The following is a 21,965-nucleotide window of genomic DNA, read 5'->3' as shown; positions in this document are numbered from 1 at the left end:
TTTTAAAGGCTCCATTGGGAACACACCTAGACCTTGAGGAGAGCCAGGCACTGTCGGCAGAGGGAGGGGTACAAAGGCACCTGCTCCTAAAATCAACACACCTGCACCAGCTTCCCTTAGCCTATTTCCCCTCTGTGAAATGGATGAGGAGGTCAAGTGGTGGCCAATGGGAAGCCACATGGGATTCTGGGGGGGGGGGGTGCTGGGTGATTTGGCCAGGTGGAGGCTGGGAAGTGCATTGGGGGATAATGTGTGCAGGGGGCTGGGTGAACGATCATTAGAAGCCTGGAGAATAAAGTGGGGCCAGATGATGGAATGTGTGGGGAGGTCAGATGAGCTTGGTTGGGAGTGAGGGGCAGGTGAGGAACCTGGAGTCAATCCCCGCTCCCCAGACCTGGTCAGCACTCTCTCTGGGCTGTTGCCTGTGCCAGAAGGGAATCTGGGGACAGACAAGTCCACAGGATCTGACCCACCCCCAGCCCTGGAGAGTGGGGCCACCTGGGGCCCCCAGCCTCGGGAGGAGCCACTTTGTGTGGGGACCCAGGAGGACACAGGGGAGGCTGCTTCTGAGAGTTAGGGCAAAGCATTCCAGAGCGCTGTGGGGTGGGGTTGGGAGGACAGGGGGAGGCCCCGCAGGAGAGCTGGTCCTGGCAGGGCTGACTGCCCCGGGCTCCGGATAATCCAGTGCTCAAGCCTCCACACTGGCACCAGGCGGGCAGACAGTCTGGCTCCGGCCCTCTCCCCCACAGGCTGGGGAAGTGCAAACCCCCACCCCCACCCCTACACTGAAAGGGCTGCAGCCCTCACCTGAGGGGAGGTGGGGAGGAGCCTGTAGGAGGAGGGGCAGAGTCCAGAGCACTAGGGGACAGGGCTGAGGGAGTAGAGTTGCCTCAGGCTGAGGGGCAGCACAGAGGCAGGGCAAGATGGGGGAGGGGGGTATGGAGGTGGGCAGGTGAGGTCTTGGGTACAGAGACACCTTTCTGTCTGTCCCTGGATCCTCTGGTCAATAGGTAGCCCCTGGCAGGACACACAAGGTCCCCAGAGAGCTAGATCCCAGTGGGCACATGAGAGGTGGCCAGCCTGAAGGGAGTGTGGGCCAGCATCCTAGACACTGTTCACCCTGAATCCCCTTCCCCCCACCCTTGGTGGGTCTGGGGAGCGCTACCCTTGTTCTCTGCAGTGGTTGCCCAGTCAGCCAGCCCCTGTCCAGGTACACTGAGGGCTGGCATCTGGCTCCACAGGTTGGGGCCTCAGAGTGGTCTCCTCTGCTGCTGTCACATGGCCAGTCCTGTCCAGTGTTGCTGTGAAGCAGCTGGACTGTCCCTTCTGCCCTGGGCTGCCCGGTGCACTCTGACCATGTGCCACAGCAGAGGAGACAAACAAACCACAGTCAAGGGGACAGACAGACTGCAACCAAGAGGATAGCCTCAGAAGCAGGGGATGGAGAGGCAGGCTGCTGCATGGGCAGAGCAGGAGGCCAGACCTCATGCCACCTGGACCAGCCACAGGTGTGGATGTGCTGGGCCTCTGCAGGGGCCATGGGTGGCCTGCCATGAGTATGCTCTCCCATCTCCAGACTCCATTCTAATTTCCCTCTCAAGGGTCTTCCTGCCCATGAGACCTGTGTCCTTCCTGGGAAGTGTGGGAGGCAGTCTGGGGCATACCCACCCCTGGCCAGTGGCCCCACAGCAAGAGGGCCACACACAGCTGGAGTGGAGGTGATATCCCTGTGACAGAAGAGTGGGCAGGGGTGAGGCCCCTTGCCTGCTCTGCAGCTCAGGCCTGAGGTGGGGGCAATGGGCAGCTGAGCAGGGCCATTCTGTGCCTGCCACTTTGGGAGCAGAGGGGAGCAGGGCCCAGTGTCTCTGCACCATGCCCTCAGGCTGCAATATTCACGGTCCCAGCAGTAACTGGGGTGAGCAGGGCAGTGTGGAGGAGCTTATGGGGGCAGGCGGGCTGCTGCTGGCCAAAGCAGGGCCTCTGTCTGCACTGGGGTGTTGTTTTAATTCGGAGGCTCCAGCTGGCCTGGCTTGCTTCACGGCAGGTAACAGAGACGCGGAGACAACGGCTGGGCAGGGAAGCTGTATTTCTTTATTCAGGAACCACGATTCATAAACTAAGACAAACTAATCACCAAACAGAACTCTGCTGTCTCTTTGCGCCGGCACAAGCACTCTCTCTTTTACTCTGGAACTCAGGAACTCTCCAACTCTGGCACTCTGGAACTCTCGTACTTGAGAGCCCTCTGAAACTGGCACACTGGAACTCTCTCTTACTCTATAACCCTGAAACTCTCAAACTCAGGAACTCTCGGACTCAGGAACTCAGGAACTCTCGGACTCAGGAACTCAGGAACTCTGTCACCCTCTCTCCAGGTTCCTTGGGGCGGGGCCAAGCAGGCCCGTGAAATTAACAGGACTCATCCAATTCTCTTGGTGGGGGAGGGCTAGAACAAACCAATGTAAAGCATATGACACTGGGGGACTTAGTCAAGGAGGGCTTCTAGCAAAGAGGGGGTCCAGAAGTGGCTGAAGCCTACCCCCAGGGCCAAACCCCCTCAGGTCTCATGAACAACACCCCCAGGTCCAGATCCCCAATATCTAGAATAAACCAGCTTAGTGACACTGTGAGGTGTCCTCTTCCTCCCCCATGAGTACTATGCAGTCCCACCCCTCTTAGTGAGTATTGAGGGGTCCCCTCTCTCCCCAGGCCTGTGATCACACCCCCATACCTGGATATCACCCATGTTCCCCCAATTCCCCCAAGACTCTTCCCCCTCCTAACTCTGCTCAGGGCCTGGCCCTGTCTCTGCCCATCCCTGCACTTGTGGTCTCACCTGGGGCAGGTGACCTCAAGCCCCATCCCTCTGTTCCCAGGTGTAGCTGGGCTCTGAGGGAGGCATGATGCTGCCTAGGTGGTCTAGTACTCCTACAGGCAGGTGGGAGTTCTGGGCTCTGTGCCCCATCACAGAGTTGCCCTACAGCCCTTAAGTGTGTGGGGGGGCTGCCCCTCGGGTCACTGCACATCCTATCTGCTTGGATGGGCAATAATCAGGGCTCCCATCCAGGTGATCACCACATCCTGTCTAGAAGTGCCTTCTCTCCTGCATCCAGAGTATGATGACCCCCCCCCTCCTGCCATAGAGCACAGGGCATCCCAGAGACTCACCCAGGTCCCCATAGACCAGGACTGGCTGCAAGGGGGCAGGAGTGTCTACCAAGCCCTCCTTGTGCTCTGCATGGCTATCCTCCAGTTTCCCAGACACCCCTCCAATAAGGAACCAGCCCACCATGGAGAGACAAAGAAAGCTGGTCAGATCACTCCATACCCACCCACTCCTACCCCACAACCTGACAGGTGACCTGGAAGATAAGCAGGCCCCACCATTCTCCTGTCCCTCCATTCCCTCACCTAGAAATCTGGGTAGAAACCCAGCAGGGAGACACTCTGAGAACAAGGGAATCTTCCGGCCTCTTCCTTCTGAGTGGTGACTCCCTGCTTAAAGCACTTCCTCCTCTTCCAGCCTCTGCACCAGGGCCCTCCTGTACCATAGGCCATCCTGTGTCTATACCCCACAATGCACCTCAGCTCTGCCTGTACTCACAACTGATTATCCCTCACTTGTGCTCACACCTGAGATCACTCCTCACTTATCTTTATACCTGAGCTCACCCCTCACTTGTGCTAACACCCCAGCTCCACCCACACCTAGCTCCACCTCTCACCTATGCTCACACCTATACTCACACCTGAAGTCTACCCACACCTGAGCTCCACTCCACAGCTGAGCTCACTCAACCTTAGGAAGCTGAAAACCCCTCCATCCAGCCAGAGCTCCCTGTCACTGTCGCACTTCTTCTGTGGTGCAGGAATGCAGACCTTGAGGGGCCCGGAGATAGCATAATAATTATTCAAAGAGACTTGCACGCCTGAGACTTTGAAGCCCCAGGTTCAATCTCCAGCTCCACCATAAGCTAGAGCCAACCAATGCCCTGATATAAATAAATAAATAAATAAATAAATAAATAAATAAATAAAATCCAGACCTTGGTCCTGGGGCCTGAGGATGGCTAGTTTAGCTGGCAGCACTCCCACCTGACAGACCACTCTCAGTCTATGACATACACCCCTGCGGTCAGGTCACGGACAGTAGGGGCCAAGGCCATGCTGTCCCCACAAGACTGGGGCATGAGGGGGGAGGGGTAAGGAATGTGGGGAGGGAGCAGGTGAGCCAATACACTCAGAGGTGGGGTGGGTGCCATGGCCTGAAGGGTCGGGGACAGGTTAGGGACCTGGGGACAGATTGGGGACCCATGGGAGTATAGGTTGGGCCTCAGGCACCAGGAGGTGGCAGCACTTGCACAAGAAGTCCAAGAAGCTGCAGGAGACCCAAATGTCCTGCCTTCCCTCCCCCTCCCCCTCCTGGGGGTCCCCACTCTCTGGAACACTCAGAGTCCCCATTCCCTGCCTGGACACCCTCCCTGCCAGGCCCCCACCCCCACACCTCTTGTGCCCAGCCTGTGAGTTTGATCTGGGGCACTGTGCCCCCACCCTGGGAGCCTCAGAGGGTCCAGGGGACCTCACAGACCCCTTCCTCGCACTCACCAGGTCAGTGGCCCTGAACAGCTGTCTCCTGGGGTCTCCCTAGGGATTCCTAGCCTCTTAGGAGCCTGCACTGGGCAGTGGACCCCAAATCCCCCTGGAGGGGTGCCCACTCTGTCCCCACTCCAAACCCCCACAACCAAACACAAGGACCCACTTTAGGGTGCTGGTCACACCCCAAGCATGGGGGTAAGGATCCACAAGGTCCTCACTTCCCACTCAGTCCAGACCAGAGCTGGGAAGTCTTTGTGTACCCTCCTAGTTCTGGATGGGGTCAAGGCCACACCCCTAGGCCCAGTGGTTGCCAGCTTGGGGCTGGTATAAGTACCAGCCCACCCCACCTCCCTGCTGAGCCCCTCCCACACACCCCTCTGGGTAACACCTCTCTCTCTGTCTATCTCTCCCACCCCTCAGCAGAGGCAGCCTCAGGCTCCTGAGATGGGCAGGCAGGCAGGGTGACAGGGGACACTTGCCCCAGCTCTGTAGGTAACGAGAGACCCTGCTTCCCAGGTCTGCAGGTGACAGGGGACACTGCCCCCAGGTCTAAGATGACAGGGGACACAGCCCCCAGTTCTGTAGAATGACAGAGGACACTGTTCCCAGGTCTGTAGGGTGACAAAGGACACTACCGCCAGGTCTTCAGGGGACAGGGGATACTGACCCTAGGTCTGTGGGTTGACAGGGGACACTGTCCACCCAGGTAGGTAGGTGGCCCAGGACACCTCAGGACCTGAGTCCCCTAGTGTCCTGTGTCTGTCAGCTCAAACACCCCAAGGTACACTAAAATGGAGTACTGGGAGAGGCACTGGGGATGCCTAGCAGGGGGTGTGAGACAGAATGCCCCATCCTCCCTGCTAAGGCCACTGGCCTGTCCAGCCAGGGGCTAGTCCAGTTGCTGTCCAGCGCTGTCACCTGCAGTCAGGACTGCTAAGACCATCCAGTGAGAGTTCCACTAATTATAATGGCTGAGAGCTCAAACCCCAGCTTCCAGTGGTTTTGGTTTGGATTCTGGAGAGCCCCCCCCCCACCCCGACCTGGGAGGGGGACAGTACACACTTGTCCTGCCCCTCATTAGGCTCCGCCTCTCCTCCCACTCCCTGGAGCACTCCCACACCCACTTAGGGCTCAGCCACAGCTGCAGCCAGAGACCCTGGGGGTGGGTTTGGGGTGGGGGGACAGGGTCAGGTGTGTGCCCAGAAGATTCCAGACCCAGAGAAGGGGGCTGGTCTCCATGGGAGAGGAGGTCCTCTAGTTAGGAGGGGGCTGGTCCCCACAGGGGAGAGCTAGCCACCTAGTTGAGGGGCGGGCCCCATGGGGGAGAGGGTTCTTTAATTGGGCGGCTGGTCCCCATGGGGGAGGGGTTCCTCTAGTTGAGGGTTGAGGAGCCAGTCCCCATTGGAAAGGGTGTGAGGGTTAGCACATCCTCACAATTTCCCGACAAAGGGAGTTCTCTAGTTGGGGGCTGGTCCCCAAGGAGAGGATCTCTGAGGGAGGGGATCCTCTAGCTGAGGGGCCAGTCCCCATGGGGAATGGGATCCTCTGATCTGGAAGCTAGTCTCCATGAGGGAGGGCTAGTTCTCTATTTGGGGGTCTGGTCCCTACATGGGAGGAAGTGTGGGTTGGAGCATGTTGGGTTTCTGTGTGCCAAGGACTCCTATTGGGGTCCCGGTGTGAAGAAGGAGCCTTCCTGGGAATACCCTCTCCAGTGCAGAGGAAGCTGCTTGACCCCCAGCTGGGGTGAGATGCCTCCCACTGGCACAGCTGATCCCCAGGCACTTCCTGGAGGCCCAGCCCCACACTGTCCAAGTGTGGCCCACCCCCACTGACACCCCCACTGACACCTCTTGCCCATCTTCCTCTGCTCTTCATCTCCCTCCTCCTGCAGAAGTGCTGGCTGTTTGGCAGTTAGCTGGGCCCCATCCTGAGGAAGAAGGACTGTCCCAGCTGCTCAGTTCTCTGCTTCTCCTTCCAACGTCAGGCTGAGGCATGCGCACACGAGTATTCTGCATAGGAGTGGAGCTGGGTGGGTGTCTGAGCTCCATCAGACTGTGGGGTGGGCCCCTCTGTGGCCTTTCACAAAGGTCTGTGCTTGGCTGCCTTTCTCTGTAGCTCCCTCTTGGATCCTTTGGACTGTGTTGATGGCTGTGACCTCCTTCCATGTGGGTGACAGAGTGGTGAGCCCCAGCCCCTACCTGGCTGGGACTGTGCCCTGCCTATTGTCACAGTGTCCACTTCTGGGGACTGTGCCCTGCCTATTGTCACAGTGTCCACTTCTGGGGACTGTGCCCTGCCTATTGTCACAGTGTCCACTTCTGGAGACTGTGCCCTGCCTATTGTCACAGTGTCCACTTCTGGGGACTGTGCCCTGCCTATTGTCACAGTGTCCACTTCTGGGGACTGTGCCCTGCCTATTGTCACAGTGTCCACTTCTGCAGACGTGGGGTTCTTGGTGCTGGGTGGTCCATAGGAAAGGAGGCAGATGGTGCACCTGCAGGCAGGAGGAGATGCCTCTGGGCACTTAGGGACAGCCTCTGCTGGTGTGTGGTGAGATACCCAGGCCAGGTGTGACACAACCATCTGAGCTGGGCTGCATGTGTAAGTGATGAGCATGTATGTTGGTGGGTGTGTATTGACTGAATGCTTTGAGTGTGTGTGTGTGTGTGTGTGTGTGTGTGTGTGTGTGTGTGTGTGTGCATTTGTGTGTTTGTGAGCTTGAGTATGTGAGCTCACATCCTTGAGTGTAGGTGTATGTGTGTATATTTGAATGAATGTGTGTACTTTGTGTGTTTGCATATGAGCGTGCATCTGAGTATGTAATTTGAATGTCACTGTGTTTGCATGTGTTGGCATGTGAATTATATTTGTGTGTGTGTATTAATTAGTCTGAATATGCACTGGAGTGTGCCTGTGTAAGTGTACACTGGAGTGTGTGGGGTGTCAGTGTCCACTAACTGGAGTATGAGTATGCACTTGAGGGTGTGTCTGTGTGTGAGCTGCATTGGCGTATGCATGTGAGCTACATGGAGTACATGTGCACTGGAGTGTGTGAGAGTAGCACTGGGTCCGTGAGAGAGAGGGGGAGAAGCAGAGCTACACTGGAGAGAGTGTGTGTGTGTGTGTGTGTGTGTGTGTGTATTGCACTGGAGTGTGTGTGTGTGTGTGTGTGTGTACGTGCTACACTGGAGTGTAAGCTGCACTGGAGTATGTGTGTGCACTGGAGTGTGTGTGGTGCCCTGTGGTCAGCCTGGCTGGGCCCTGCTCGCCTCCCTGGCGCTCCATCAGCTGCCGCATGAATACACTCGAATGGAACGCTGTGCTCAGCTGACCGGAGAAATAAGAGAAATCGGAGCTGACCAGCCTGCTCCCTGCTGCTGAGCCCAAGGTGGACACTGCCTAGCTTGGGGGCAGTAGTGGAAAAGGACTTGGGGGCTATGAAGTCAGCATGGTGTGCCAGCCCGCTGGAGGCAGGCCTGGGTGAATGCATTCTGCTCCTATAGACAGACAGGAGAGAAAGGGACAGACCTGGGGCAGGAAGTCCCCTGCTTATGGAGGCCATGGCCCAATGTACCACCAGTGGGCCCCACAAAGACACTGTCCTCTCAGAAGACCTGCAGGCTCTGTGCTGGCTACATGGTTCGGAAAATCTAAGGTCCTAGAGCCTCCAAGGTCCTCAGCACACAGTCAGTCCCCAGTCAATACACCAACCAGCCCCCAACCCCTGCCTCTAAGCCCCCAACCCCCTCAGCCCCTTCAGCCCCCTCAGTTCCCCCCACCCCCTCAGCCCTCCAGCACCCTTTTGCCCTCTCAGCACCCAGTCCCCTTGGCCCTCAGTAAGCAGCCCCCAGCTTTGCAGAGGCTCCAGGCAATTTCACCCCATGGCAGCCTCAGGGGAGAGGGAGGGGGAGTGCAGTTACAATTGCCTTCCCCCAGGTGGAGGCCACCAGGTCAGTGTTCTTGACAGAAGGATGTCCAGCTCTTTACCCCTTCTGCTCAAAGTACTCTTGTTTTCTATCAGGGAGCATACCCTAAAGCTCATGTTCCTCACCCAGGCAGAAGCACCCACCCTCCACATCCCTGCACTTGGACCCATGCCTGCAGGGATACTGAGTAGGGGGCAGGGGAGGCTGGGACTGGCTGGATACCTGGGAGGCCAGGAACAGAGGAGCTTGCTTCTGGACTCCCACCAGTTCCTGAGCAACTCCTCCCTGAGAAGATTCTTCCCTGAGCACACTCCTCCCTGAGCACTCCTCCCTGAACACACTCCTCCCTGAGCACACTCCTCTCTGAGCATACTCCTCCCTGAGCACACTCCTCCCTGAGCACACTCCTCCCTGAGCACTCCTCCCTGAACACACTCCTCCCTGAGCACACTCCTCCCTGAGCACACTCCTCCCTGAGCACACTCCTCCCTGAGCACTCCTCCCTGAACACACTCCTCCCTGAGCACACTCCTCTCTGAGCACACTCCTCCCTGAGCACACTCCTCCCTGAACACACTCCTCCCTGAGCTCACTCCTCCCTGAGCGCACTTCTCTCTGAGCGCACTCCTCTCTGAGCACATTCCTCCCTGAGCACACTCCTCCCTGAGCACACTCCACCCTGAGCACACTCCTCCCTGAGCACCTTCCTCCCTGAGCACATTTCTCTCTGAGCACATTCCTCCCTGAGCACACTCCTCCCTGAGCACACTCCTCCCTGAGTACATTCCTCTCTGAGCACATTCCTCCCTGAGCACACTCCTCCCTGAGCACTCCTCCCTGAGCACACTCCTCCCTGAGCACACTCCTCCCTGAGTATATTCCTCTCTGAGCACACTCCTCCCTGAGCACACTCCTCCCTGAGCACACTCCTCCCTGAGCACACTCCTCCCTGAGTACATTCCTCTCTGAACACATTCCTCCCTGAGCACACTCCTCCCTGAGCACACTCCTCCCTGAGCACTCCTCCTTGAGCACACTCCTCCCTGAGCACACTCCTCCCTGAGCACACTTCTCCCTGAGTATATTCCTCTCTGAGCACATTCCTCCCTGAGCACACTCCTCCCTGAGCACACTTCTCCCTGAGCACTCCTCCCTGAGCACATTCCTCCATGAGCACACTCCTCCCTGACCACATTCCTCTCTGAGCACATTCCTCCCTGAGTACACTCCTCCCTGAGCACACTGCTCCCTGAGCACACTGCTCCCTGAGCGCACTTCTCCCTGAGCGCACTCCTCCCTGAGAGCACTCCTCCCCACATGCTGCTCCACACACACTCCTTCCTGCTCTCCAGTCAAGGCTGTGTGCCCAAGTGAGTGGCCCGTGGTGGTGGTAGTGGTGGTGTTGGCGGCAGCGTTGGCAGCGGTGCCCATCACAGTGTCCTCCAATACTGCGGTCTTTGTGGTGGTGGAGGGAGAGTGGGTGATGAGTTCTGGCAGGGAGCTTCAAGCTGATGGCCACAGAAGGTTGTAGGGTGTGCACCTGAGGCAGAGCTCTCACTTACTCTGGGGTGGTGGGGGAAGGTGGGCAGCAAATCCCAGATACAGACCAGCTCTCTTCCACACTGACACCAGCTCCCAGCAGCCACACAGTAGTGTCCACTCTGACCCCAGCTCCCAGCAGCCACACAGCTATGTTCACACTGACCCCAGCTCCCAGCCACACAGCTATGTCCACACTGACCCCAGCTCCCAGCTGCACAGCCACGTCCACACTGACCCCAGCTCCCATGGGTGAGGCCAGAAGGTGCCATGTGCTGGTCGTGCCCCCAGGTCAGACACAGAGGTGACAGCATGGCAGCTCTCAGCAGCAAGGCCGCTGGTGAGGATGAAGGAGGGCATGGCCCACACAGCTCTCTAGATCAGAGCAGAAAGAATAAAACACTTTAATTCTACAGCTGTCCCCAAACGAAAAGAAAGACCTGCTCCCAGTGGTCCCCAGCCACCCTCCCGGGAGCCCCGTCAAACACCTTTAAGCAGTAAGGACAGCCTCCAGGCTACAGGAAGCCAGCACCGAAGCGAGGGCCCCTGCAGTCCTTCCCTATTGTCCTGGGCCCGGCTCAGCCACAACAGAGGCATGCCTAGCAGTCAGTGGTGTCCCGGGCCAGCCCTTCCTGGGCACTTCCAGCACCCAGAGAGGCCTGGAGCACCCCAGTGCCCACCCTCCTGCCCACCCGCTTGCAAACCTCCAGGGCAGAACAGGCTAGGGACAAAAAGAAATCGGAAGTCAAAATTAGTTTGGAAACGGCGCGAAATTCCGGGCACGTTTCTCGCTAATCCTCCCGCTTTGGAAATCGGACTTTCAAGTGAAGGCACGTCCTCCTGGGACACAGGCCGCCCAGGCTTGGGGGCACAGAGGGGCCTGCTGGCCGGGGGCTGCCTGGTAAAGGCTGCATTTCCATCTCCCTTTCGTGAAAAGGCCCTAAAATGTCTCACGGGACCACAAGCCCGAGGGCCCCTCAACATGGTTAGATATTTAAGGACACAGACAGAGGGGTCTGAGGGTGCCAGTAACGCGGAGGTCCTGACTTCCCCTGCTCCCACCTCTAGCTTGAATGCAGCCATCCCCCCTAAAGACGAAAAAGCCCCAGAGGTGACTGCTCAGCTGAGGGGCTCTGCCCACTACCCCATAAAGCAGCCGCATGAACCCCAGAAGCCACACACCACTGCAGAGCTGGGCTCCACCGAAAGGCGACTTGCTCTTTCCAAAGGCCTCTCCTTCCGCTCCCCGTTCCGGCTTGGAGGCAGGCTTCACCCACTCAGGCCAACGCCAGCCAGACAGAAATGCCAGTCTCAGGGTGATAAGAAAATGGAGAATTCTGTATTTGCTTTAGAAAGTTTTTACATATAGATAAACACGCAGTTAAGATAACAGTAGAAGCTCGCGACCCAGAGTGCGATTTCCCCAAAGCGGCTAAGAAATACTTGAAATAGCGTTTGCATAAGAATACGACAGCCTCCCGCGGTCACAGCCAGGGGTCCCACCAGCCCAGCCGGGCCCCCACCACATGCCTGGCTGCAAAACCAAGACAGGGAATCCCGGTGGGAGAAGGACCCCAAAAATGACAGAGACCAGTGAGCGAGGAGCAAGGGAGAGGGAGAAAAGGAAGGGGGAGAAAAAGCAATATCATATACAGGCAATTTCTACACATATATTACAAACTGGGAAAATGACCGATCATTAAGATATACATAATTCATATAAAATTTTGAAATAAAAATAAAAATCTGTTACAGTCATAACTATTCTTTTCCACATTTATAACCAGTACCCACACAGGCAGTGACAGAGAGGAGAGGAGAAGGTGCTTACGAAGAAAATGATTGTCTGCTGAACAAAAAACAGAAACTTGCGTCGTATCTGACCAGTACTCTGGACTTAAAAACAGAGAGAAAGAAGGAGCGAGAGAGCAGAGGAGAGAGCAACAGAAAGGGCCAGACCCTGGCTGTTTCCCTCTCAAGTTCTTCTCTTTCTTTTTTTTTCTTTTTTCGGATAACAAATTCAGAACGGAGGTGGCAGATTCATTTTCTCTCTTTGTGTCAGTTTTGCTTTTTGTCATCACGTGGTGGTTTTTGGAAAGTCGACTCTTTGTGAATCGTTTTAAACTAGAGAGAATATTTTCCCAGACAGAAATAAATCTCATGCAGGTGGGGTGCCGGCCCCTGGGAACCGGAAGGAGAAGCCGCAGGTCCAGGAAAGCGCACGGCAGGTGTGAGGCCGCGCAGGACAGTCCTTCTGGCCATCGCGTGTCTGCAGGAGGGTGTGTGCGTGTGCGGGGGTCAGCCTGCGGCCACGGGGGGGAAAAAGACCAGGGTCACAGGGCAGGAGGCCATCATACATCACATTCCGAGTCGCTGGAGGTGACCGAGAGGATGGAGGTGCCGGTGTCGGCGCGCTCCGCCAGGCTGGACACGCTGGTAGTGGGGCTGGCAGCCGTGGACGGAGACTCTGCCGAGGTGTGCGTGGGGCAGCCGGGCTCGGCCAGCGAGCGAATGCTGCCCGGCCCGATGGCCTGGTGCTGCAGCCTGCGGGGACAGAGAGCACACCTGACACTCGGCCCGAGGCCACCGCAAACCCAGTGCGGCCAGCTTCTTGGGATCCCCCACTCCCTATCTTTCCAGGCTCCTTCGTTTACACTGTAGGTCCCCAACTTCTCCAACCCTGGTGCCCCCCCCCCCCCCGCATTTCTCAGCTGCCTAGGCTCCCTGCTCCCCACTCCATGACTCTCAACTCCCCACTCCCCCGCTCTCCCCAGTTTCCTTGACTCCCTGCTCCCTCTCTCTAACTCCCGCTCCGGTGTTCCCCCCACTCTCCCCAGCTTCCCAGGCGGCTCAGCAGAGGAGCCCAGGGAGGCCTCCACTGAAGCCAGCGCTGGTTGAGCCTGGGAGATGCAGGCAGGGGTGGGCAAGGCCCAGAGTCCACAGCTCCCGGCCTGGGGGCGTCAAGCTTCTGCCACTACCCCAGTCGACCCTGCTAGCCCAACACAAGCCGGAGGTGGGGGACGTTTCCTCAGGCCGGGGGGGTGGGGGAGGGTCCTGACCAGTACAGAAGCAAGGGAGAGGAGGGGGGCAGAGGCTGGGATGACTGTGTGGGTTGGTGTGTGTGGTCAGAGATACAGGACAGGCAGATGGGCCCCCAGCTCACAATCTCCCCCCACCCTCTGAAGCACACCCTCCCCCAAGGAAGCTGGTGCTGCTCCCCCACCCACCCCCCCCCCCGTGGGATGAAAAGTCTGCTGTGGGGAGTGTGAGAGGCTGGGCTCAGTGGAGCCAGGGGCCCAAGGCTCCTTGTGAGGCCGGACGGCCAGCAACAACAGGGCCAAATGAGGGCCAGGGCAGACTCAAGTCCGCTGTTTGTTCACCTCTCTCCCTGGACACCCAGCCCAGGATGGGCATGGAAAGCACTATGACTCTGTGCGGCCTACAGCACTGCCCGCTTTGGGGGACAGGGCGGTACAGACACACTGGACACACACACATACGCACACATTGGCCTGGCCAGCTGCTGCAAACTGTAGAGCCAAGGGGACAGCAGCAGTGGGCCAGGGTCATGGGTCACGTACACAGTGGTGGGGACGCAGAGCGGGCTTCCTGACATGGGGATTGTCACCCATCCACCCACCCACCCCCGACTTCAGAGTGGGGGTGCATGGACTAGACCCACAGCGCCTGGAGGGGGGGGGGCCGAGAGCCCAGCCCAGTGAGGATGCTACGCTCTGGACCCTACGACCTGCCGCGCTGGGGTGGGGGACTTTCGGCCTTGGACTCCCTGCCGCAACCCCCTGGCCAACTCACCTGTTCTTGGCCGCCGCGGCGCGGTCGCGCTGCCGCCGGTTCTTGAACCAGTTGCCGACCTGCGTGGGGGTGAGGCCGGTGGCCTGCGCCAGTTCGCGTTTCTTGCTGGGGTTGGGGTAGGGGTCCTGCAGGTACCACTCCCGGAGCAGGCTGCGCGTCCGCTCCTTGAAGCAGTGCGTCTTCTGCTCGCCGTCCCAGATGGTACGGGGCAGCGGGAACTTCTTGCGCACGCGGTACTTGTCCACCGGGCCGAGCGGGCGGCCGCGCAACTTCTCGGCCTCCTGGTAGTGCGCCTCGAGCCACATGGCCTGCAGTTTGCCGTGCGACTCCTTGGTGAACTTGTGGTTCTCCAAGATGTGGTAGAGGTCGCGGAAGTTGCCGGTGTGGAAGGCCACCACGGCGCGCGCGCGCAGGATGGACTCGTGCTTGTTGATGGCCTCGCACGCCCCGGGCGCCACGGGCAGCGACCAGAGGAAGCGGCCCAGCCGCTCGATGTCGCCCGTCTCCTCCAGCGTCTCGCAGACGCTGGCCACCTGCTCCGGCGAGAAGTTGAGGGTGGGCAGCTGGAACATGGACGTGTCTTCCGCGGGGGCCCGGGAGCCGCCGCCGCCTCCGCCGCCGCCGCCCGCCCGGCTGCCGCCGCCGGCCCGCGCCCCGAGCAGCGAACGGGGCTGCCCCTCGGCCAGGCCGGGCAGCAGCAGGTGCGGGGCGCACAGGTCCAGCGGCGAGCGGAAGACCATGGGCCGGCCTGCGGGGGAGAGCTCAGGCAGCGGGCGCGAGCGGGGCCGGGGCGCGGCGGGGCGCGGGGCGCCGGGGGGCGGGCAAGGCGCGGGGGGGCGCGGGGCGGGGGCGGCCGGCGGGGGAGCTCGGGCGCGGGGGGCACCCGCAGCCCGCGCGCAGCCGCATGGGAGGCGAGGCCCGCCCGAGCGAGGAGCGCCGAGCTAGCGCGCCCGCAGCAAGCGCCCCAGTGCCGGGCGCCTCACCATAGCGCCCCTAAATCGGCGGTGAGTGCGGCGCCCAAACATTTTGTTTCGCTTTTCTATTGGTCTGCGGTGTGTCGTGGTGGCGTCGCCATGGCAACCGCTGCCAATCACTGTCAGCGCTGCCAATCAATGCGGGGAACGTCAGGCGCGGCTGGCTGGGGGAGGGGCGCGGCGGGCGCGGGGGCCCGCGGGGGTCCCAGCTCAGGGCTCTGGGCTCCCCGCTCCGCGGGCTCCCTCGCTCCCCGCTTCCAGCTCCCCCGCTCCCGGCTCCCCGCTCCCAGGGCTCCCTGCTCTCCGCTCTGGGCTCTCCTCTCCCTGCTCCAGGAACCCCGTCCCTTCGCTCCCAGCTCTGGGCTCTCTGCTCCCGACTCTGGGCTCTGGTCTCTTGGTCTCTTCCTCTCTCCGCCCGGCCCTGCTTCCCCCACCGCCGCTGAGGATCCGCACGTTCCGACGGGGTTGGGACGAGCGGGATGGGACGCAGGGGCCGTGCTTGTCTCCGCCCGCGCGAGCACCGGCCCCGAGCCCTGAGCGAGGCCCGCGTGGGCAGGCCAGCGGGCGCAGGTCCGGGTGGGCAGCAAGACTCGCCGTCTCCCCTCTAACCGCGGCCTGCGCTCCGCTTCTCGCTCACAGCCTGGTCTCTCCCGCTCAAAAGGCGCCCGGGCTTCCCCTCTACCCCCGCTGCCCCTGCCCTCGATCTGGTGTGGGGGCGCTCCATGCAGCCCGCGTGCCTTGGCCCTCAGGAGCCTGAGTTCCCAACCCCGGACACTCCAGGGAAGCCTCGGGCCCGGCGGTGCCCGTCTTCACGGACTGCAAGGGGGACCCTCAGAACCGTCTGCGCTAGCTCGCCAGACAGAGCAGCGCCTCCGCCTAGACAGCGCCCGGCCCAACCCCTCCCCGACTATCCGGCCCAGCCCGGGCGCTCAGGTGCGCGGCGTGGGAGGCGCAGTCCGCGCCCAGAGGTCTCCTACCGGGACCGGGCGGCGGGCAAGGGCTGCTTTCCGCGAGGAGCGCACTAAGAGCCTCCGCCCCGCGTGCAAAAATGTGCGCAGCGAGGTCACACCACACGCACGACGGACAAAGGCCAGACTGTGGTATTGAGATGCGGAGTCCAGACTCGGCTAATCTGCCCTCAATAAAAGCTGAAATAATTATCCTAAGCCGCCCTTCCAGAAGGAAAATCATTGAGGAATTCAAAACTTTTTTTTGAAAGGTCCTTTCTACATTCCGATGCAGATGGGGGAGGCCGTGCGTCCACCTGCTTTGGGGGAGGGGGGTGGAAGTGCAATGTGAATGGCCCCGCCGCCCCGATCTCCTCTCCGCGCCTCCGGCCGGCGCCCGCTGGCCCCACGGAGAGAGGCCCGCGGCCGCAGAGCCCTACGCGCTGGGCCCGAGAGGCCGGGCGGCGGGGCTCCTCGCGCCCCGGTGACCAGCCCGCGCTGACGGCCGCACAACGCCTTTCTTCAAGCCTTTCTCTGGAGGTCCGGCTGGGCTGAGGGTGGGAGGGGGAAGAGACAGGGGGAGGCGGAGGGGAAGGAATGAAAGGGGAGGGAGTGGGCTTTGTGCGCGTGTTGGGGGGGGAGAATTCCTACGGGTGGGTTTCCGAAGATTGTGTTCAACTTTTCTGAAAGCAGCTCGTGACCCCGAAACCGCATCCGGGGAGCCGAGGCCCCGGCGCCGCACCCCGCCCAGGCCCGGCCTCTCCCGCCCGCCCTGTCCGCCTGGCGGGAGGCCGGGCAGGTGCCTTGAGTCGGGGCCGCTCCCAGAGCAGGGCGGGCGGGCGGCGCAGAGCGGTAAGTGTAGGCGGGAGCCGCGGGGCCAGGCCAACGCTGGACTGCCGGCACTGTCGGGGATGCTCCTCCTCACCCCAGCAGAGGGACTGGGGCCCGAGCCCTAGAATGCGGGGACAGCGGAGAGGTGGACCGCTGGCTCGCCTCAGGGGGCACAGCGGCCCCTAGCCGCTCAGACCTGGATCCGGGTCTTGGCGCGGCAGGCCCAGGGGCGCGGGCCGTAGAACGGCCGGGACCGGAAGGGCAGTACCCCGCTGGGCGGGGACAGGGGCGTCCAGGATCGGAGGTCTACCCTCAGGCCGCCCGGTTTAAGATTCCGAGGAGCCACTGGGTCGCCAACTCGGCTCCGGAAGGGGCTGGGAGGGGAGTGCAGGCGTAGGCCTGGCCCAGCAGGACCCAGGCTCTCCTCTTGGGAGACACCAGTAGGTGTCCAGCCCAGAGAGGACCGCGGGGTCATCGCAGTCCAGTTGCCTCAACTTTCTGCGCACAGGGGTCCCTGGCAGTGGCGGGTGGTAGTGGTGGTTCTGCAGAATTTGATGGGTCCCTCGTAATGACCCCTATACTGGCTCGGGTTCATGCCCCAGCTAGCTGGGCTGCTCAGCGCCGCCTAGGAAGACTCCACCGAACCACCCCCGTGCCCCACAAGCTCATGGGCAGGCCCTCAGTGTGGACACGGGGCTTCAGTGAGAGGATAATGCCCCCTCCCATGACAGCCTCAGCCCTGACTGTTCCTCCACCTCTCTTCAGCACCCCCTTTCCCCCCCACCCCGCCAATCATCTCCTGCTGCTCAGCCGCCTGCACTGAATTTGGGGTGGCAGCAGAAGCCCTCCACCCTACCCCCCCAACGCAGGAGGCTCAGGGCAGCCAGAACCCTGGCCAGGCGACCTTAATGTAAGCTGGGTGAGAGGCTTGCCCCTCCCAGCCCCGAGGCCCAGCATTGCTGCGGGCAGCAGCAAATGGCTCAGTCTTCCAGGCCCCGGCCTGGAGATCCTGCTCTGGCAGCCAGGGCCTGGCCCAGACCAGCCTCCTCTCTCCTCCACCAAGAGGGGTGCCTGGCTAGCCGGAAGCTGTGCTGGGACCCTAAAGGCAGTTCACTTCCTTCCTGTACCCACCTGCTAGGCCCTGTTCCCACAGCTGTCCCTGGGGTGACTCTACTCATAAAGCTCTTGGGTCCTAGGTGATGCTGGAGTGCTGTAAGCTAAGTCCTCGCAGACCCACGCACTTGGGCCTTCTGGAAGTGTCCCCCATGTGACTTCACAAGCTGGTCAGTTAGAGCCAGAATGGCCAGCCCAGCCCTCCTCCCGCCAGGAGGCTATGCTAGACTCAGAACACCCCCAGCTCAGAGGTTCGCCCGCCTCGCCCCCACCCCTGTCTAAACCGGACCCACCAAGAGGACATAGGTGGGCAGCTGCAGAGAAGCAGGGCTGGACGGGTGACCTGGGCCAGACCCCGGGCAGGGGAGGGGCTGGGCGGGCCGGCGGGCTGCGTGGGGGCTCTGCAGCGGAGGGGCGGGGAGGCAGGGGTCTGGAGGGGTGCGGCTCTTTAAGAGCCGGGCTGGTGGGGAGGCGCAGCCTGCGGGGGCGCAGTGACCCCGAGAGGATTTGCCTGGCGCGGAGGGGGTGGGTTGGGGTGGGGGGGCCAAAGGCCTCCCTGAGTTGGGGGCCAGCGCCTCCTGAAAGGCGGGGCGGCGCTGCTGCTCTTGACTTCTGAGCCGGGCTCAGCGGCCGGAGCGGGGCGGCGGGTGGCCGGGCGAGTCCCCTTCCCCGTTCTGGGCTGCGTCCAACCTCGTGGACCCCAAGCGGACCCTCAACAGGTGGCGGGTGAGTGCAGCGAGCGGGTCCAGCCGCGCCAGCCCCGCCGGCCCCCACCCCTCCGTCACCCCCCTCAACACCCGGAACCCGGCTCCTCCGTAGACTGGGCGGGGAGGGGGGGGGCCTCTCTGGTGGCCCAAGCTTCCTGCCCTGTAGGGGGCGGCCAGCGCCCCAAGCCCCACCCGCACTGGGGCGGTCACCGTGGGGGCGGACACGCCGAGTGTTTGTGGGGGCAACGCACGGCTCCGAGGTGTTGCGTGGAGGGGCGCGGCGCAACAGCTTTTGTCTGGGGAGGGTGCATAAAGCGGGGCGCCCCCAGTGCCAGGCGTCCGCAGAGCCAGCGCGGTTCTCTACAGCAGGGGCGCGCGAGTAGTGGGGTGCAGAAGCCGGCTGGGTGCGAGAAACCTGGGCGTCTGAGGAGAACGTCGGAAAACATGTTCTGAGCTTTCAATCCGGCATGCGCCCGGCCACCCCTTGCCCCTGCATGCACGCCAGGGAAAGCGGGGCGCGGGCGGGGCGGGGGTGCTTTACCTGAGGCCAGGTGCGGGGCGGCGGGAGAGAGGTGAATATTCATCCAGAAGCAGAGTCTCCGAGCTTCGCCTCGCCTCAGTCCTGCGCGCTCTCCTCTGGCGCTGGCTCCCCCTCCCCACCCCTTCTCGGGAAATGCAGGGTGCACTGGGATGCCCTGTGGGGGCCTGCGCCCCGGGTAAGCTCCCATCCCGGTTGGCACACTGGTCCTCAACCCTCCCGGGGGCGCAGCAGCCTTGGTGTGATGGGGGCACCTGGTGGGGCGCAGCTCCCCAAGCAGAGCGGAATGCTGGGGCAGGGCCCCCAGCACCCACACCCACACACAGTCTGGCTCCTTCTTGCTTTTCCCTCCCCCCTCTTCCCCTGAGTCTCCGGGTTTGGGCCAGTCTGAGACCCACAGCTGACCCACAGCAGAGGCACCCTGCGGATGTGGCGTCCTGCCCTGTGGCTGTGGGGTTCTCTTCTTCCTGCAGTGGGTTATGGGGGGTCACTCTCCAAGCTTCTCCCAGGAGGTTCTCAGATTAACAGTTCTAGGGCACCTTGGGGCCCCTGGGAGCAGGACCGGAGAGTGGTCAGTCCCCCACCCCATCCCCACCCTCACCCTAGGTGGCTAGTCAGTCCCTCATCCCCCACTTTAGGGTCCCTGAGGGGGTGACCTCACTGAGAGAATGCTCTAGGCCCTGAAGTGGGGGGTAGGGGTGAACTGATGGCACATTTAAGGACCAGCCTGCCCAATACTCCTTCCAGCCCCTCACCTCCTGTGATTGCTGAAGCCCCTCACAGCTGGGCACTCCAGCCCAGCATGCCCTCCAATCCCAAGAAGAGGCCGTGGTGCTTCTGTGACCCAGAGCGGGAAGGAGAGGAGGAATAGGGAGGCAGGGAAGCCCTGCCACCTCCAACAGTAGCCGCCCACCTCCCCACCCTGAGGCAGCCTGCATTTCCACTTGGGCAGAGTTGGGTGCTCCCCCCGCCACCCCCCAATCACAGGTCTGAGGGTGAGTGGCCATTCGGCAGTTATGACAGTGACCCAGTGGCTCCACTGTCTGGGGTGACGGCTCAGGGACTATGGGACTTGAAGCTGGCCGTGGGCCCCTGGGATACTTAGCAGGAGGGGACGCCCAGGAAGGGCTCAACTGGCCTCTCGTGATACTTTTCATTCGGAGGGCTGGGCTAGGCGGCTCTGCCTGGCGGTCAGGGCTGGGGGGTGGGGGGTGGAGGTGGGAGAGGGGTGGCGGTGGTGGCAGCGGGTGAGGAGCGAGGGCCCGAGGCTTTACTCCTTGCTTGGCCCAGACCTTGTCCAGGAGACCCCCAGCCAGAGGCTAAATGCCAGCTGGTTTCTGAGCCCCCAGCAGCACCACTGGCCAGAGGGTCTGGTCAGCCTGCTGCCCCTGGCCAGGCAGTGCCCTCAGGTCTGCCCTCTGCCCCCAGCTGACAGTAGAGGGTAAGCTGGAGAAGACCCTTCTAGACAAAACAAAGAAGAAAAGGAACTTTCTGGGCCGGCTTTGGAGACCACCTGCAAGGTGCAGAGGGTTCCCAGGACAGGCAGTGCAGGCATTGCCCTCAACAGGCTCTCAAGGACGGAGGCCTCAGGACTCACATTTACGCACACACCAAGTCCCCACAGTTTAGCAGGAGTTTGTTCGTGGGGACTGTGCACAGTAAGGGCGGCACCGCTGTACAGCCTCCTCCAGGACTGACTCTCCTTCTCTCTGACCAGGCCACAGGCTCACCCTCCTTGATGACCCCTGCCCTCAAGTGTCATCATGCCCTGTGGCTGACTCAGAGCAGGACCCCGGGAGACCCCCACCCCACCTCCCCACACACCCTGCAGCCCAGTGGTCCGGCGCCTCCGGGGATCGTTTTTTTTTCTGCACCCCGCCTTTTTCTCCTCGAGGGCCAAAGAGTCCCAGCTCCCCTCTCCCCTGGTGCTTTAGCCGGGAAAAGCAGGCTGAGCTAGCTGGTCCCCTGCCGAGCTCCCTGTGCACTGCCAAGCTAGGCTGAGCGGTCAGTCTGCCGTGAGGGCCCCGGGCGGGAGGGGCCCAGGGCGGCCGGCGAGAACCCCGCGGCAGAGCCCTGCATTTTAACGGCGGTGATTACTAAATTAATAGCAGGCACTAAGACAGATGTCAAAACGTCTTGAAAATGTTTATCTGTGAATAATTGAGAAGGTGGTGTGACGCATTATCTGATTGTGCAATGAAATATGTATGAAGAACAGCTGTCGGCGCGTCCCTCCTGCCTCTCCGGCGGCCGAGCCTAGGGTCTCCACCCCCATTTTGGGGAGCCCCAAGCCCCCGGCCCACAGAAGAGGTTCCCCAGCCCCATGGCTCACGCATGCTGTGGGCGTCCAGGCTCCGTAGGGCGCTCCTTCCGACGCCGCCCCTCGAGTTGGCCAGGGCGGCCTGGGGAGGCTGTTGCGCCAAGGTTCGGAGCTCAGGGCTGGCAGGTAAGGCCCAGTCCCGCTGCTGGGCCGTAGTGGCCGGTGGGGAGGCCTGGGAACTGCTGGGTGCGCTCCGCCTATGTCGACTGCCTCCCCTGTCTCCTGGCTGCCCGGGGCCACAGTGTTCTAATTCCACACACCGTGCTTAGTCTGCAGTGATGGTGCCCAGGAACCTGTTGCAGGCAAAGCCGGTGTTTCTCACGTTTTAAGTGAGGGTCCGAAAGGCCGTGCCCCCCGAGTTCACTCAGGGCAGCGCGTGGAAAGCTGGGCCTTAAGGGACAGAGGTGGGTGGAGGGGACGGGTGAGGTTGGCCTGGAGGGACAAGTGGGCAGGGCTGGGTGCTGACTGACCAGGGTAGGTTCCTTTGGGGAAGTCAAGTGCCCCCCCCCCCCCCGGCCTGCGTGGGACAAGGGGACTGGAGAGCCACGCAGAAGGGAGTGTAACACGCTCCCCAAGTCTGCTCTCAAAGGTCTACAGAAACAGGGTTATCTCAATTATCTGTTGTTTTTATGTCATCAGAACACTCCTCATCTCCACACCG

At 61.3% G+C, this 21,965-nt stretch overlaps 1 protein-coding gene across 1 annotated transcript; it reads right to left on the bottom strand.

The window, feature by feature from the left end:
- Positions 1-11,430: 11,430 nt before the first annotated feature.
- SIX3 (SIX homeobox 3) lies at positions 11,431-14,614 on the bottom strand. Its single transcript, XM_016191181.2, has 2 exons — positions 13,875-14,614; positions 11,431-12,605 (listed from the first exon to the last, which is right to left on the bottom strand). Exons 1-2 carry the CDS (start codon positions 14,612-14,614, stop codon positions 12,413-12,415), a joined length of 933 nt encoding a protein of 310 aa, XP_016046667.2. The 3' UTR covers positions 11,431-12,412.
- Between the last annotated feature and the right edge of the window lie 7,351 nt (positions 14,615-21,965).

The sequence above is a fragment of the Erinaceus europaeus genome, chromosome 3 (genome assembly GCF_950295315.1).
Source record: "Erinaceus europaeus chromosome 3, mEriEur2.1, whole genome shotgun sequence".
Taxonomy (NCBI): domain Eukaryota; kingdom Metazoa; phylum Chordata; class Mammalia; order Eulipotyphla; family Erinaceidae; genus Erinaceus; species Erinaceus europaeus.
The sequence above is the reverse complement of the archived record's forward strand: the minus strand, read 5'-3'. Positions and strand labels throughout refer to the sequence as shown.